The following is a 16,331-nucleotide window of genomic DNA, read 5'->3' on the forward strand; positions in this document are numbered from 1 at the left end:
CTAGCTCTGCCAGCCCCGCCTGGGGCAGGATTTGCAGGGCAGAGTCCCTGGGAAGATGAGGAGTCACTGAGGCCAGAGGGAAGACTGGTTTTGTTGATTCTTCCCCTTTGGCTTGACTGTAGAGAGCAAAGGGGATGGAGGGCTGTGTGGCTGAGGTGTAAGTTCAGGGTCGGAGCCAGCAGCCTGGGCTGCAGAGGCATCCAGGAGCAGTGCTGTGCAGGTGGCGTGAGGTGGGGGAGCAGGGTGAGAGTTCAGAGCAGGACTGAGAGCAAAGCAGGATGCGGGTGGGGCTGCTCCCCAGGCGGCAGGCTGACGGAGCCAAGGGGCGGGCCAGCCTCCCGTCCAAAGATGGGACAGTAGAACAAAAATTCAGGGAAGAAGAAGCTAAAATAATTACCAGGAAGAGGAGCTGGAAGAGAGGCAAATGTTTTCTTAGTCCTTAAGGAACTTTTCAGTCTTCAGAGAATTTGCAGAGAGGAAAAGAAATCTATCTTTAAGGCCCTTCTCCGAGGCAAGGTGGCTAGTGATTCACTAGCTGCCGAGGAAGGCCCTGGAATGCCCTCCCCCTCCAGTCCTGCCTCTCCCGAGTGAGAAAATGTGGTTCATCTGGGGTGAGTGGAAAGGGCCCTGGGTGAGGAGCCTGGAGGCGTGGATTTCCGTGTTATCTGTGCCCCATCAAAGCTGGGCAACCTAAGCCTAGCCTCCTATGGCCCGAGGCCTCAGTTTCCTGTGAAATAAAGGAGAGTCAAGTCCTCTGAGACTCTCTGAGCCTGGTTTTTCTCATCTGCAGATTGTGGAGGCTAATAGTACCACTTTTCCTTGAATCTAAGAGGTCATCAATTGCATCACGCACCCTTATTTGATGTGCATTAAGAAGGAAAGAACTCTGTCCATTCAACTATAACAAACCATTGATAGTAAGACATACTCTGATTTCAGTCATTAAAATGTGCATCTCAGAATCAGTGAATAGAATACTTATCTCCCAAGTTTGTTCCAAGAATTAAAGGAGACAAGTATTTACTGCCTGGCACAGAGCAAGCGTTTTTACGGGTCAGGGAGGAGTGGGGGGTGGAAAAGTGCGACAGCCGGGGTCCGAAGCCCACCGCCACCCTCCTGGCAAGGTACCACCCCAGGGCCTCCTGCGTTTCGCCCCAGCGGGGGTGGGGGGAGCAATTTTAGGGAGCCTCGAGAGAACAAAGGGCCCCATCTGTGCCCCGGAAGTCAGCCTAATCTCCAGGATGAACATGTTTTCGCTTCTCAGAAGTTCCTGTTGGAGAGTGCCAAAGCCTTTTTCTCTTTACGAGCCAGGCAAACAAGACAGGTTTGCTTTGGGTGACCTTCTCACCGCCACCTGGGGCCTGCCTGCCGAGTGTAAACACCCACCCTTGCACCCTTGTGGAGGCTCCAGATAGGAGCCTGGAAAACAAGAGTGCCAGGCCTCCTAAGGAGGCAGGTCCTTGCCCCCACCCCCCAACTCCCTGCCAGGGACTGTCCTTGGAAGGGTGCATTTGGGAGGTCCTTGGAGGACAGGACCCAAGGGGTCACTGACACCTCTCCCATTTTGTAGGTGTAAAAGTTGAGATCCAGAGAAGAGTAGTGACTATCCAGGGTTATCAAAGTATGGCAGTCCCAGCCATGCTTGCTCTGTCTCTCTCTCTCTCTCTCTCTCTCTCTCTCTCTCACACACACACACACACACACACACACACACACCACTATCCCTGTTCGTAGCTCAGCCCCGCCGGAGCCTCTCTCTCCACCCTGACCTTCAGTGTCTGGGACGAGCAGGAAGCCGATCTCTGTCCTTGCTCTCCTGTGCGTCACTGCCTGGGTTGGGATGTCTATGAACCTCGCTCCACAGCTGGAGCAGCTGCTGGAGAGCAACAACCAGATGTTCCTGAGCCCATAACAGGAGGGGCCACAGTCTGTGCTTGTCTTGACCTGGAGGGTTTGGGGGTGTTTGCCAAACCAACCTTGACCTCCTTCCCCTGCCCTTCAGAGGCAGAGAAGTGGCCGGAGGGGAGCGAGGCGGTGGGACCAGCCCCAGGACTGGCAGAGCGGGAGCAGATGCTCCCTGTGGCGTCAGAACCCAGACCTGAGAGCTAATTTCGGCTAATGTCCTCTCCTGGAAAACCTTTAGGAGACAATACAGAAGGGGTGCACTGCTACAGAAGGCTTCGAGAGGCCCTCTAGGCTGAACTGCACCATCCTTCGCAGTACTGAAATACAGCAGAGCCTCAGGCCTCCGTCTGACTGTCACGTCTAGGCATGTGCACCGCGTGGGGGCCTACATCCCCCCTCTCACTCTCATGCCCCTCCCAGTCTTTCTTTCTCTTTCTCTTCTATTTGCTGTTCCCTCTGCCTTCCATGCTTTTCCCTCCATTGGACCCCATAAATGATTCCAGTTCATGGTTCCATTCTCAGCTCACAGGTCACATCTTCAGAGAGGCCTTCCTTGCCAACGAGGTCATATCACATTATTCTGTTGCCTTCACAGTCCTTATCACTGGTTGAAATCATCATCTTGAGGTCCCCATCCCCCAGGCTTTCTTCCTTCACTCTGGAGCATACCTCCTTAATCACCACTGTGTCTCCGGCGTCTGGCCTAGGGACCCATCGAGGCTGCTCAATAATACTCGTGGAGTGTGTGAGTAAATCCTCTGCCCGTCTCAGTTTTGCAGGACTTAGCCGCCCCAGAAACAGCAATTACCGTGACGTGCCGGGCTCTGCACTGCCTATCCCCTCCTCCTCCTCCCGACCCTGTCACCCTCAGGACTTTTCTGGAAGATCCTGTCTCCCAGACTCCACAGGAGGTGCTGGAACCAGAATGTCTCCGCAGGATTATACTCAATGGTTCCTGGGGTGTTAACCTGGGTAAGAATCAGGAAAGAGAGGACACTCTAATCCTATTTATCTAAAACTATATAATCTTCCCCAATCACTTAAATGGTGCCTGTGTCCCTAATTACAGAGCAGGCCAAGAGGAACACAGGCAGGATTTCTAGCCAACCTCAGGCAGAGGGGCACCTTTGTTCCTGCCGGGGGCCTGCAGGGACTCCAGCTGGGGGGCCAGGCATCCAGACACCTGCTGGCACCAGCTCAGCCCCCAGACTGGCTTGTTCACCCAGCCAGAGGCCACTCCGGCCCGCCCCCCCCCCAAAAGGATCAGCCACACCGTCAGTGTTTTTAATGTTTCCCTGTTGACCAGATGTGGCACTTTTGGAAAAAACACCCATGGTCTCAGCACCCTGATTCTACCTGCCATTGTTCTGAGAGCTAACTGATTTCCTCTGGGATCAGCCTAGCTGCTCAGGGAGAGCTGCACTGAGGGTGAACTGGGCTGCTCCCAGCTCCTCAGGAGCGAACTCTCCAGGAGGCCTGAGACCTAACAGTCACATGACCGCCTGGAGGGTCAGAACTTCACTCTGCAGAACTATGTCAACTGGGTCAGGAGAGGAGGGGAAAGCCACATGCCTGCCTGCCCGCCCACCCGAGCCAACAGCCGCCCCCTCAGCCTCAGCATGTGCCCTTTGCCCCGCCAGGCACTGAGAGTGTCATTTCAGTGACACCCCTGGCCTGGCCGCAGTGACACCTCTGCTTCGTAAAGACTTTTTGGTTCCTGAGCTAATCAAAAGCCGCAGACAGCAAGGACACACTTAATCCTATTAATGACTTCGGACCAGGAACTGGTGTGCCCAGCCCTCGGAGGGAGTGCCTTTCTGAACCGCCTCCATTTGTTCAGGTGCCTGGCGATTGTTTATCAGCCCTTTGGAGAGATTAAGCTGTACGCTGGAGCGGGCGTCTTCGATCAGGGATCCCAGAGGCCTGGGAGTGTCCCGTGACCACGGAGCACGCGGCCTGCCAGCATCTTGGTTCATGCAGATTCCAAGGTCGCTGTTCTCCAAACTCTTGCTCCTCAGAACCTTTAGGGGAACTTGAGGATTGAGGAGAAGAGAGGTCCTTGCCTCATCTCTGCTGTTCAACTGGCCTCTTAACACACGGGAAAGGTACATACAGTCCTTGCCCTGAGGGACCTCAGAGTCCAGTTAGGGGCACAGACATGAGAACAAACAGTGACAATAGCATATTAGACTCACGCCCACGGAGATGAGCACACGATGTCCTGCGAGGGTATCGTGATGGTAAATATTCCAGCCTGGGGGGTCAAAGAAGGCTTCCTGGAGAAGGAAACATGTGAAAAGTCTCCCGGTTAAGACACCTGTGAAGGGAACCGTGAGATGGAATTCCCTGCCTTGGATTTGGTTCAGGTTCTAGCACAAGGCTGGAAGAATGGAAATAGCCCAGCTTCCTGCTCGACTTATGGGAGAGTGGTTGGCAAAGCCTTACAAGACGCCGAGGTTCCAGGAACACCATTATTGGCTCCAGGACGATTTTGCTTTAGGCCTCTGTTTTGAGAGGCATCAGAGAACAGAGATTGGCAAAGCCTAGTTTGTCTCTTTAAAAGAGGAGGGGCGGCTCCTCAGGCCACTCCCCCGTCTCATTAATATGAAATTATTGTGAATATTGATGTGGGGGCGTGGCACACCAGCCAGCTGGGCTAACCAGTCAGGGGTTCCCGGTTGCACAGAGAGGAAAGTGACAGAAGCCAAGCGGAGAGACGCAGAGAGAGAGGAGCGCCCGTCGGCCACCCAGTCCCCGGCTCTCACCCTGTCCGGGGGGCTCCTCGAGCCCTCAGCCCCACTCCCGGGCTCCCCATGGAAGCCAGCTGTGCCCCCGGAGGAGCAGGAGGAAGAGGAGTCGGCTAAATGCCCGCGGTGCGCCCGGGGCCCCTGAGCCCAACCCGTTCCGCGCAGCTACCCTAAGGCCCCCGAGCCCCCTGCGCCCCCCACCCGGGGCCGTGCCGCCTCCACCCGCCCCTCCCCCGGGGCTTAGCCCCGGACCTGCCCCCTCCCGCTAGCCAGCGCTCAAGCAGGAGCTCTGGGCCGGGCGCGTCGCCGCCCTGGAGTGAGGAAAGCCCAGCTGAAGAGGGTCTCCGGAACCCGCCGCGATGGACGCGGTCTTGGAGCCCTTCCCTGCCGACAGACTGTTCCCGGGATCCAGCTTCCTGGACTTGGGGGATCTGAACGAGTCGGATTTCCTCAACAATGCGGTAAGATGAAGGGTCTGCATGCCCTTTCCACCACTCCGCACCCCTTTTCGCCGCTCGCCTGGCCTCCCCCGCTCCCCGCGCCCCGCAAGGACGGGGCTTACACATCTCTGGGCAGAAGCGGAGTAGGGGGCTCGATGCAGGGGCCCCTGGAAGGACACGTGCTTAGAGCTCTGTGATTTGGTGACTAGATCCCTCAACACCTCCCTAGTCCCCAAGCCTGGACCGGAGCCTCTGAGCTTGCGCCGGTGCGCGCCCCTCCTGGGGGTTCCGTCCGTGGATACGTTGGCCTCTGCCATCCGATTCTTGGATAAGAGCTCAAAGACACCAATCCTGCCCCCGCCCAGGGTTCCAGGATCAGTCTGGGCGCAAAGTGGACCCGCAGCTGGTCCTCCGCTGGGAGGCGCACAGGGGAGGGCTCGAAGGGCCGGAGACCCGATACCCCTTGCGGGAACCAGGGCCAGAGGCGGGTTTGAGCCAGACCTGGAAACTTAGGGTGCCACCTCGGCCGCCCCAAAGTCAGGAATGAGATTCGCCCGCGCGGAGGAACCTGACGTTCGGCAGGTCGGAGCAGCACAGGGGGCGAGCGCTCAGAAGGAGGGAGGTCTCTCTCCCCACCTCTGTGTCTCTACGTCTGTGTCTCTGTCCCTCATGTCTGCTGACTTTCTCACTCTCTCCGAGATTCCTGCTCCCCTTTTTCTCTTCCCTTTCCACCCTAAGGAAACGTGGCTTCTCTCTCTTCTTCCCTCCCTCCTTCCCTCCCTCCCTCAGGCTCAGCCCAAAGGCCCTGCCGTGGGGGATGGGCATGGGCTCAGTAACAGGAAAAAATATCTGGGTTCAGAAGAGCCTTCCTGGTTAAAATGTGGGTAGCTTGGAGAATCTGGTAGGATGCCCCCCTTGCAGTGAACCGAACCTCCAGTCTCTCGTGCGCGTGCACGCGCGTGCGCACCGACACCCCCCCTTCCCTGCCGCCAACCACCCCAAATCCAGAGATCATCTCAGGGGTCTCTACTTCCTGGCCTCTACCTGCTGGGACTAAGATAAACTTGGCCAGATAAGAGCCAAGTACACAGAGATTTAAAGGGTTGGGCATCTTGGACTTCCACCTAAACTTTCCCTGGCCGCTAGACTGAAGGTGGGGAAACCAGTCAAGGAGCAGGAACCTAAGTCCAGGAGGCATGGGGTGTGAGGTCTCCCAGACCTCCACTAGGCAGCAGCGCAGGGTCACCCTGCTCTGAGGAAGGGTCCTGGTCCCAGTCAGAGAGAGCACACTTCAGCAGAGAAGCCAAGTGGAGGAGGAGGGAGGACTTGAACTGGTAGTGGGGAGAGCTGGGTTCTAGTCCCACCTCTACTTCTGCCTCCCTGTGTGAGCCTGGGCCATGCCACCAGCTCTCCTCCCTGGGCCTCAGTTTCTTGGTCTATAAAATGGGCAAAGGGTGGAGTAAGTCTTGATCTAAGGATCATGTGGCAAAGATCCTAGGAATAAAGTGGCGGGGGTCTGGGGTTCCATGCATCCCTCCTAGAGCCTCTGGTCAGAGGGAGGGGGCTTGTGGGAGTTTGCATTCTTGCAGCCCAGGGGCATGTTAGCCCCGCCCCCACCCCCCACTCCGAGACCCCCCACCTCTGAGGTTCCCTCAGAGCTCGCATCGGCTCTGAGTTGGGCTTTCTTCTGAATGAACTCTGCCGCCTACAGCCTCTTCCCGCTGCTCCATTCAGCCATGCGTCCCCAGCTGCTCATCTGGGCCTCGGTCCAACGCAGGAAAGGAGGCACGATCAGACAGTGGTATCCAGCCCTGGGACTGCAGAGGGAAAAGCCCTGCTGGAAAAGCTCTTGACCTCAGTCCTAGGCCAGGCCAGGCCAGGCCAGGAGAGGCAGGGAGAAGGAAAGGGTTTCTAAGAGGAGAGAGAAAGAACTCCAGGGCTGGGAATCAGGTTCTAGCTGTGCTGCCACCGGCCCGCTGGGCAGTTCAGACAACTGACTTTCCATCCTCTGGTTTCCCCACCTGAAAATGGAGATGTAGAACCTTTCCCATAGTGTTATCGCAGGGACTGAGTGACAACATGAACGAAAGATTAATGCAGGACAACACCTGGCAGTTAACTTTCCACAGTTAACTTGTTCCAGAGACTAGCTAGGGTGGCGGGAAGAACTATTCTGGGAGGAGTTGTCGTGTGTCCTTAAGCAAGTCGCTTTCTTCTCCGGTGCCTCCATTTAGTGTCCAGGGTCCCTTGCAGCTGCAACCCCATAGCAACACCACCCCTGATTCCCTCTTCATTCTGCATGAAGACAGGACAATGATTCCAGGACGAAGGCTGGGCAGGGGTGGAGTCTGCATGCTTCTCAGCACTAGCCTTTTTCAGAACCCAGATAAAGGCCATGAAGCCCCCGAGGAAAGTGTGTGTGCTCTGTCGCTCTGGGCAGAAAGCAAACATCAAGGGCCTGGGCTGGGAGCTCAGTTGGTTGGGGCATCGTCCCTTTGCACCAAGGTGTTGGGTTTGATCCCAAGTTAGGGCACATGCAAGAAGCACCCGAAGAATGCATCAATAAGTGGAAAAACAAATCGACATTTCCCTCTCTTCCTTTCTCTCTAAAAATAAAAAGGCAAACATCAGAAAGGGTGCTGTGCTGGCCCTGAGCACCGCTGTGCACGCGGCGCACGCTCACTCTGACAGGGACAGGGGAACGAGTGCGCAGCATCGCGTCAGGTGTGCGCCGAGGTGGCCAGGTGCTTTATTTTTCTCTCTGGTGAAGACACCTCCAGGCGGTTGCGGCTTTGCCTGTGATTCTCAAAGACACCCCTCAGAAGGGGTCACCCTTCCTGCCAGATGTGGGGGCTTTTCTTCCCCACACCTTCCCGAATTCCTGGTGTGATGACCCTAGAGCCCTCTTCCCCATACCCTGTGATTCTTCAGCCCCTGGGCGGGTGAGAGAGGGTCCGGGGCTCAGAGGACTGGGATCGTCGACAGGGGAGAGAATAGTATCCAGGCAGAGACACCAGTTCCGTGTGCTTCTTGCCTCATTGCTCTGGCTATGGGGAAGGGATGACTGATTTCTCTAGAGGAGAATGGCTTTGGATCCCAGAGAAGCCCCAGCTGGGAGGGTGTGGGAAGGAGGAGGAAGAGGAGGAGAAGGAAGAGGAGCTCTTGTTGTCTCAGTGGGGAGCAGCAGGAAGCTTCGAGGATGTTTGCCCAGCACACTCATTTACCTCCCAGCAGGTGGGGAGGCCAGGTGTGGGAGGGACCGGCCCAGAAGGGAGGTACGGGGCTAAGCCTGCTCACTGCTCCCCAGGCCCCTGGCCTGGCTTCTCCCGAGCGGAATGGGAAAGCAGAAAACCACCACCACCACCCCAGGCACTGGGGGACTTAGGGAGATTAGAGAAGTATGTGCGTTTGGGTGTTCCTGTGTCTGTGTGTGGGCCTTAAAAGGGGAGGGGGTGTGTGTGTGTGTGTGTGTGTGTGTGTGTGTGTGTGTGAGCGTGTGCCTACTTGTATGTTTCTCTTTAAATTCTCACCAATAGGAAAGAGGACCCAAGGGCCAAAGCACTCTGGTCTCAGAGTAGAATCCACCAGACAAGAATGGAGAAAAACTAATGGAGGAGGCCATGGCTCAGGGCTCCTATTCAGGAAGGGAGATCTCCCCAATACCTGCTCCTCCAAAACACTGAGTTTGCTTCGGGCAGGGGTGTGTGTGTATGTGCCCCTACTGAGACCTGAGCTCCCTGAGGGCAAGGCCGTCTCCGTCTTGTTCACTGTTGTATCCCCAGTGCTTGGCACAGAGTAGGCCTCCACCAACCACTGCTGAGTGAATGAAGGGGGGCCCAGGCCAGACCCCACGTTTTGTAGGGGGAGGGAAAACAGGTGACTATGCTCACCTACTCCCAGCCCTCAGAGACCTGCGGCCTGCGCTGTCTCTGAGATCCAGGAAGGCTCCCGTGTGTGGCGCAGACACCGCAGCTGCGGGTCCAGGACAGTCTAGTGCCAACTGAGCCACAGCAGATTCCGGCTTGTGGCCGGGGCCTCAGCCTTGAGCATCGGTTCTGGGGCTTCCCCCCTCCCCAGTTTCTCCTCGTTCAGGTTGCTCTGGGATTCTCGGATCCACGAACACCAACTCAAAACTAAGCCTTTTCTGGCCCTACCTCGGGCCTTAGCACAGGCTGTTTCTGACACCTAGAACACTTTGCCTTCGGTTCTCCCCAGCGCATCTTCCTCGGTTCAAATGTCCCCCCTTTAGGAAAGGTTCCCCAACGGCCCGAGGTGGGACACCCCCTTGGCGTTGTCCACTTTGGTCCTTTGATTTCTTCATAGCCCTTTCCTCAGTTTGCATTCATTCATTGGCTTGCGGTCCATTTCCTCCATGCAAAGGCAAGTTCCCTGAGCACAGAGACCACCTTGGTGTTGTCCGTTGCCCTGACCCTAGCACAGCGCCGTGGCACATAGTTGGCGCTCCATGGAGTATAATCCCACCATAAGACAACTGGCTGAGTCCACCGTTTTCAATCACGTAAACTGTGGAGTTATGGTGTTATAGGACCCTGGAAAAACAGTAGCTTTCAATGGGCCTGTATTGTCACAAAAAGCACCGAAGTAAGGATTGTGAAACTACTTACTATAAACCGCAGGCCAGGCCGAGGAAGTTCCAAAGGAGCAGTCACTCCTTTATCAACCCTGCAGATAAGAGTTTTGCTCACCTTTATTTGAGATGGGCCCCAGGCTGAGGACAGAAGCTAAGGTTCAGCCCACATTGTAGTGGACTTTGCTCTATTTCAAGGATTTACTGAACTTCAGACTGGCACAATCCCAGTAAGAGAAGGGGGAGAGTATTTTTTAAAAGACAGGCCTATGTATTCAAGAAGTACACTGATAATTCCTCAGGGACCCTAGGGTGCCCAGGGTCCTAGCCTGGCCAGCCCTGAGGCAGATGGAGACGCTGGATCCCAGGAAGATGCTGTGTGTACCCAGATCTTCTGTGAGGTCCCTCTGGCTTCCCTGGACCTGCTGGGGATTTGCTTGGTTATTCTTCAATAGACATCCTGACCTTTAACAACTGAGCACCTGAAGGAGCGAAGGAGAGCCTGTGCTGGTAACGATGCATAGTGACGTCCAGCCACTCAGAGCTAGAGAGAGACAGCACCAGTACTAGGGGTGCCGTGATGGAGCAGAGCATGGTGGGAGCCTGAGGAGGGGCCCCCAGGTGAGCTGGAGGTCATGGACAGTCTCTCAGAGGAAGTAACTCCCACACTCCCCCCGCCCAATGGCCCCATCCCTCTCAGCAAAGCAGTTACTGGAAGGCACTTCGGCAGGGCGGACTGGGGCTGTGTCCCTTTCACGGGGCATCGTTGTCCCTGTGCAGATGAAAAACTGAGAATTAGAGAGGAGGGCACGTCTTAACTCCGTTCTCGGGGCTGGGATCCCAAGGAGTCAAGGAGGGGAGAGAACCATCTGCTCTCTTGCTCTTGTACTGATTTGAACTTTGCTCTCTAGAGCAAGGAAGTTTGGGATATCAGATATCAGGGATATCAGAGGGGCCCCACCCTCATCTGCACCTCCTTCCATCCTTCCGGGCACCCTGGAAACCTGGAGCTGTAGCAGCGGAGCCAGCAGGTGACCTGGCCTATACAGGAGAGGCCCCACATCCCATCCGGGGCCCTTTGCTCATCCCCATTCTGGGATGCTGCTCCTCAGCCTGCCTGGGAACTCAGACCTCTGCTCTCTGCAGCTCCCAGGACTCCCTGGGAGGGTCTGCTTTCGTCTGGCCTGGCCTGGCCTGGCCTGGCCTGGCCTGGCCTGGCTACTGTGGCAGGAGAAGGGAGGAGGAAGGACACCCCCTGCTCCTGATGTGTCTTCCCTCCCTGTCCTGTGTGCCTCCTGCAAGTCTCGGTACTGCGGCCCTCCCAGAGCACCCCTCTCCGGGACCTGGCTTGCCCCTGAACCTCCCTCAAGAAACCAGCTCCAGATGCTGGAGAACAGGCTGTTCTTCTGGAAGTCTCCCCGCTCCAGGGGGCAGGATGGAGGAGGAAGATTTGGGTGGAGTGAAGTCAAGACCATGAGCATTGCTCTGGCTGGAACACTGTGTAACCCCTTGGACAAACTAGGGGAAGTCAGAGAGAGAGGCAGGACCCTTGACCAGGAATGGGAAGAAGTAGAAGTAGGGGCATCTGGTTCAGGAGAAGCTGGGGGAGGCAAGATATGGCCCAGAACTCTGGTCATCAGAGAAAATATCTCAGAAGTATTGATTTCCTTGGACTGTCAAAGATCCCGATCCCCATGACCTGAACACACTGTGTCGTTAACAAGACCCACTTGACACAGGGCGGTAATGGGCATCCCTGTTACCGGGTCAGTGTGCCTCCCCTCCAACCCTCCTGGGACAGAGCCCTCGTCGCCGCTTCCTTGGCCCTTGGCTCTTGGCCCAGGAGCCACTTCACCCACCACAGAGAGGCTGGGACATCTGGGCTGGGCCCTGTGGGCCTACATAACAGCTGGACAGCAGCAGCTGTCCGCCTCATCCCCTTCCAAAAGAATAACAAAAATGAAAGCAGCAGTGGAGGGAGGCAGGCTCTGCGGGCGCTTGAGGAGAGCCAGGAGGCCGTTTCACAGCAGCAGGCGAGGGGACTTGCTTTGGAGGCAGACAGGCCCGAGCCTTTGCCCACGTGTGCCCCTCCCCTGGAATGTCCTCACCTCCTCACCTCGTTTCCTTAATTTGCGGTGTGACCTTGGCCATTGGCTTCCTCATTGCTGAACCAGACTGAGAGTTCTTTGAGGGCAGGGAGCATCAGGCAGTTGGTTTTTATCTATTGCCTAGGTACAGCTACAGGGACTGAGTGCTCGGGAAATGTTTGTTTACTGGATGAATGGATGGATGGACCGATGGTTGGACACATGGAGGAGCGGAAGGAAGGCATGGCAGGGGTAATGGATGGATGAATGGGTGGGTCGGTGGATAATGGAAGGACAGACACTTCCACACTTCCAACTTTGATGGGACTTTTAAAAAAAATGGATGGTATTTATTTAGTCAAAGAGGAAATCTTAACTGAAGCCTCACATCTACGTTTCACTTTACCATGATGGCCCTTTCTGTTATGAAACAGATTATGCACGTGGAAGAATATATGTACATACACACACACGTACACATGCATGCATATGAATTATAAAGTATAATAAAATGGATACCTGGGTCAAAACTACCCAGCTGAAGAAACAGACTCAGTTCCAAATACCTTGGCCCCTCCGACTGCATGAATCTGGGGAAGAGCTGAGCTGTGAATCCAGCCCACTGCGGGCAGATTCTGATCAGGAATATCCCAAGACCCAGTGCCGACTCCCTGACCCAGCCTGACCACACGGCTGGCCCACAGATCAGAGGGCAGACAGCTCAACAAGCACTGGGAGCCGAACGGTACCTGAATGGGTGGTGTGGCCATTCATGGTCACCTCGAGCTGCTCAGACCTGGGAGCGAATTCTCACCCCACCGTTTGTCATCTGCATGAGCTTGACAGGTGCCTGCACCTCTCCCAGCTTCCCCTCCTCATTCATAAAGCAGGGATGACCGTGGAACACAGGTTTCTCGTGAGGATTCCATTAAATAAGTGTTGTAGAAAAACCTAGCACAGTGCCTGCCATGTACTAAATCCTCTATGAACAATCGTTGTTGCTTCTACTTTGCTGATTATTGTTGTCACCACCTGAAAAGAAGGCCCCCAGCACTGGGCAGCCCTTGGAGGAATGCCCCACCTTCTCCATCCCAATGCTGAGCCCTGCTATGGGGATCTTATATTATTTGATTTGATTTTTTTACAAGATTTCATTTATTTATTTATTTAACTATTGTAGGAAGATTGTTTTTCTTTTTTTTTTAAGATTTTGTTTATTTTTTAGAGAGGGAAGGGAGGGGGAGGGAGAGAGAGAAACATCAATGTGCAGTTGCTGGGGGCCGTGGCCTGCAACCCAGGCATGTGCCCTGACTGGGAATTGAACCCACGATGCTTTGGTTCGCAGCCCATGCGCAATCCACTGAGCTACACCAGCCAGGGCTCATTTATTTATTTTTAAAACAAGGAAGGGAGGGAGAAAGAAAGGGAGAGAAATACCAAGTGAGAGAGAAACATTGATCAGTTGCCTCTCGTATGTTCCCTACTCGGGGCAGAACCCGCAACCCAGGCATGCGCCCTGACCAGAAATTGAACCAGCAACCTTTTGCTTTGTGGGACGGTGCCCAACCCGCTGAGCTACACTGGTTGGGACTGAGCCCTGACCATAGGATTCTGTTTTCTTATGTGCTGATCTCTCTGGAGCTGGGAAGGAAGCCAGGCCCCTTCTCAGGGCTCTGTGTTGGGGGGCATCAGGAGAGGGATGGCTAGGGATGAGCAGAATCAGGGCCCCAGTGAGGACCCAGTGCATGGAGTGGAGGGCCCAAATTTTGTGTCTAGTACTGTACTTAGGATGGGGCAGCAAGAAACCGACCATTCCTTCAACAACTAGTGTCACCGTGTGTGCTTGAAAGCACAAACTCTGCATTCAGAGCTTGGTTTCAAATCCTGGCTCAAGCTCTTGCTAACTGAATGAATTTGAGTACGCTAACTAACCTCTCTGTGCCTCAGTTTTCTCAACTATTATGGGGGGTACTAGTACCCACCCTGTATCTTAAAACTGTAATGAGATAGATACTGCAGGGGAGGAGCTAAAAGAGCTCTTGAGATATAAATATTAGCTGTTATTATCATTACTATTAAGCAGACTGTATGATATAGACCCTGTGTGAGGCCCTGCAGAGAGTTTAAGGATGAACTCCATCCAAGGTTCTACCCTCAAGGAGGTTAAAGCTTAAGGGGAGAGATGGGTCCCCGTGTGCATAATTAAAGTTCAAGACATGATATTAGCCAGTGACCTAAGAGTCTATGAGTGCTATGGTGGTACAAAAGTGACAGGACTCTTCTGGCTGGGTGATCAAGGAAGGCTTCCTGGAGGAAGTGGCATTTGACTTCGGCTTTAAAGGTTGACAGGAGTTAAAATGAGGAGATAAAATGCAAAGGTATTCCAGGCACAAGCAAAGGTTCTTGCTCAATGGGGCTCACAGCCGATTTGAGGAGCTGGCAGTGGTCATCCTGGTAGCCTGGAAGGAATACAAAGACCAGTGGCTCCAGCCATAGTGGTGAGTAGAATGCAGTGCTTAGGAGCTGAGAGATTTATTAGCAGGCAGGAGGGAGCCAGTGATAGTTCTGAGCTGGACACAGTGGAGGTCCCAGCAACTCTGAACTTCCCCAGTGCTGGGGGATCTAGAATCCATTAACGGGTTGTCAGCTGTCGGCCCATCCAGATGATGGGGGACCCTCCCACAAAGGAGACAGAACTGTGGGCCCTTCCTGAACCTGGAGCAACTCGAGGCAGCAGCTGACCCCAGGTCCCTTCTCATCGCTTCCATCCACCCTCTGCCCTGATACGACTCTCACACTGGACCGGGAGTACCAGTTCCCTTCTGGCTCTTCCATCCCCAGCACTTGGGCCAGGCTGACCTGGGGAGGTCCAAGGCAACCCCACCCTTGCAGAAGGACAGACTGTCCCTTTTCACGCCAAGAGCCCTAGCCTAAACCATAGCTTTCCTCCTAGTCTACTCCTGGGACACTAACGGGGCTCCCCCACCCCTCCTACAGTTCAGAACCCCCCCTTATCAGGCAAAGCACGTTCTATTGGTCCCAGGGGAATAGAAGGCTCTGAGCCCTCTTGAGCCCCGCCCAGCCCAGCCTGGCACCTCGCCTCCTTGGCCCTCCCCGCCATCAGCTGGGACAAGATGCCCAGAGTCCCTTCCATCATCCTCCCAGAGAGGAAGCCCAGCCCTGCCCTCTGCCGCCCCAAAGCCTTCACCCCTTTCTCTCCCAGGGCTGCAAATCGGTTCCACATTCAGGGTCTGGCATGCGCTATCTGCTCAGAACTCGCCCCTCCCAGTGAGCTCTCATGCCCCCCACCCCACCCCACACGGTCAGCCCCTGGGGTCTGCAGGAGGAGAAGGGCTGCTCCTGCCTTCAGTGACCCCTTCAGCCGCCTGAGAGAAAGCTGGACTCTAACAACCTACCAGAGGAACAGTGGACGCGAGGCCCTCCCAGGGAGAGATGAAAGGGAAAGGGTAGAAAGAGGAAGGGGGGCGGGGCGAAGGCAGAGCCTGAGCGAGCATATGAGGGGATGAGGGGCTGGGGGTGGTGAGGGAAGGAGCGAGGTAGTTCCCAGCTCAGCACATTCCTGAGACATCTGGACGTGCTGGAAGGGCCCCAGCTGGCCCGCATGGCTGTGGCTCCAGCCTCTCTGCTCTGTGATGTCAGGACCCAGCATCCCCCCCTCCTCTCAGAGTCCCACTGGCCTGGAGTCCACCTTGGGGCTGAATGCTGGGGTCTCCTCTCCAGACCCCCCACCCTCAGTGAGCGAGAAAGAGGCCCCTGGGGCAGTGGAAGAAAAGCCTTCCCCAGGGGAGGGCCTAGACGGGTGGTAGAAGGCAGACCCAGAGGATCCAGAGGTTTTGCCCATGCAACTGACTCAAGGAGATTCCTCCTTTAGGCTGATGCCAGCCCCTCCCTTCTTCTTGGAAGGGGGATGGAGACAGGGGAAAGATTCTGGAAACTGCTGCTTACCTGGAGCTGGGCGATCCTGGGCACGCCCACTCCTTCCCTCAGCTCTCAGTCTCCCTCTGCAATAATAATGGCTACATTTAATGAGAGCCTTCTACGTGGCCTGCATTGTATAAAGCTCTTTACAGATGGTATTTCATCCTCACAGCAACCTGGCGAGGTAGATATAATTCCCCCTATTTTACAGCTGACAGTGAGGCTCAGAGAGTTTGAGCAACTTGCGCAAGGCTACGGCGTAGGTAGCAGAGCCAGGATCAGGACCGGGTCTGTCTGCTTCCCTTGCTCGTAACCACTGAGCTGCGTTGCCTCTGCAAATAAGAGATGGAACTAATGATGCCAGACTTTCTTTCAGCTCTAAACTTGTAATGATTTATTTTGGCTATAGTGGGGCTCTTCAAGAAGGGCAGGGGAGGCATTAGTCACACGCTGGGTGGGGGAACGAGGGCATCTGGCTGTGAAGCCTCAGATGGGTCAGGAATCTTTGGAGGTCCCCTCCCTCGGAGCCCCAGAGAGGTCCAGACCCCAGGAGCTGAAGCCGCAGCCTGATCCCCAGCCGAGCCCAGGGGTCCCACACCTTTCCCGAAGGAAGGGAGTAAATAAG

At 55.3% G+C, this 16,331-nt stretch overlaps 1 protein-coding gene across 2 annotated transcripts in view; it reads left to right on the forward strand.

Annotated features, from left to right (window-relative positions):
- Window positions 1-4,581: 4,581 nt before the first annotated feature.
- Window positions 4,582-16,331, forward strand: part of CREB3L1 (cAMP responsive element binding protein 3 like 1) — a 34,518-nt gene continuing 22,768 nt past the window's right edge. For both annotated transcript variants that reach the window (XM_045825394.1, XM_045825395.1), the window contains exon 1: window positions 4,582-5,113. In XM_045825394.1, the coding sequence (XP_045681350.1) occupies window positions 5,012-5,113 (102 nt within the window). In that variant the 5' untranslated portion in view covers window positions 4,582-5,011. The remainder of the gene's footprint in view (window positions 5,114-16,331) is intronic.

This window comes from Phyllostomus hastatus, unplaced genomic scaffold (assembly GCF_019186645.2).
Source record: "Phyllostomus hastatus isolate PE091 unplaced genomic scaffold, TTU_PhHast_1.1 phas_scaffold_585, whole genome shotgun sequence".
In the NCBI taxonomy this organism is placed as follows: Eukaryota; Metazoa; Chordata; class Mammalia; order Chiroptera; family Phyllostomidae; genus Phyllostomus; species Phyllostomus hastatus.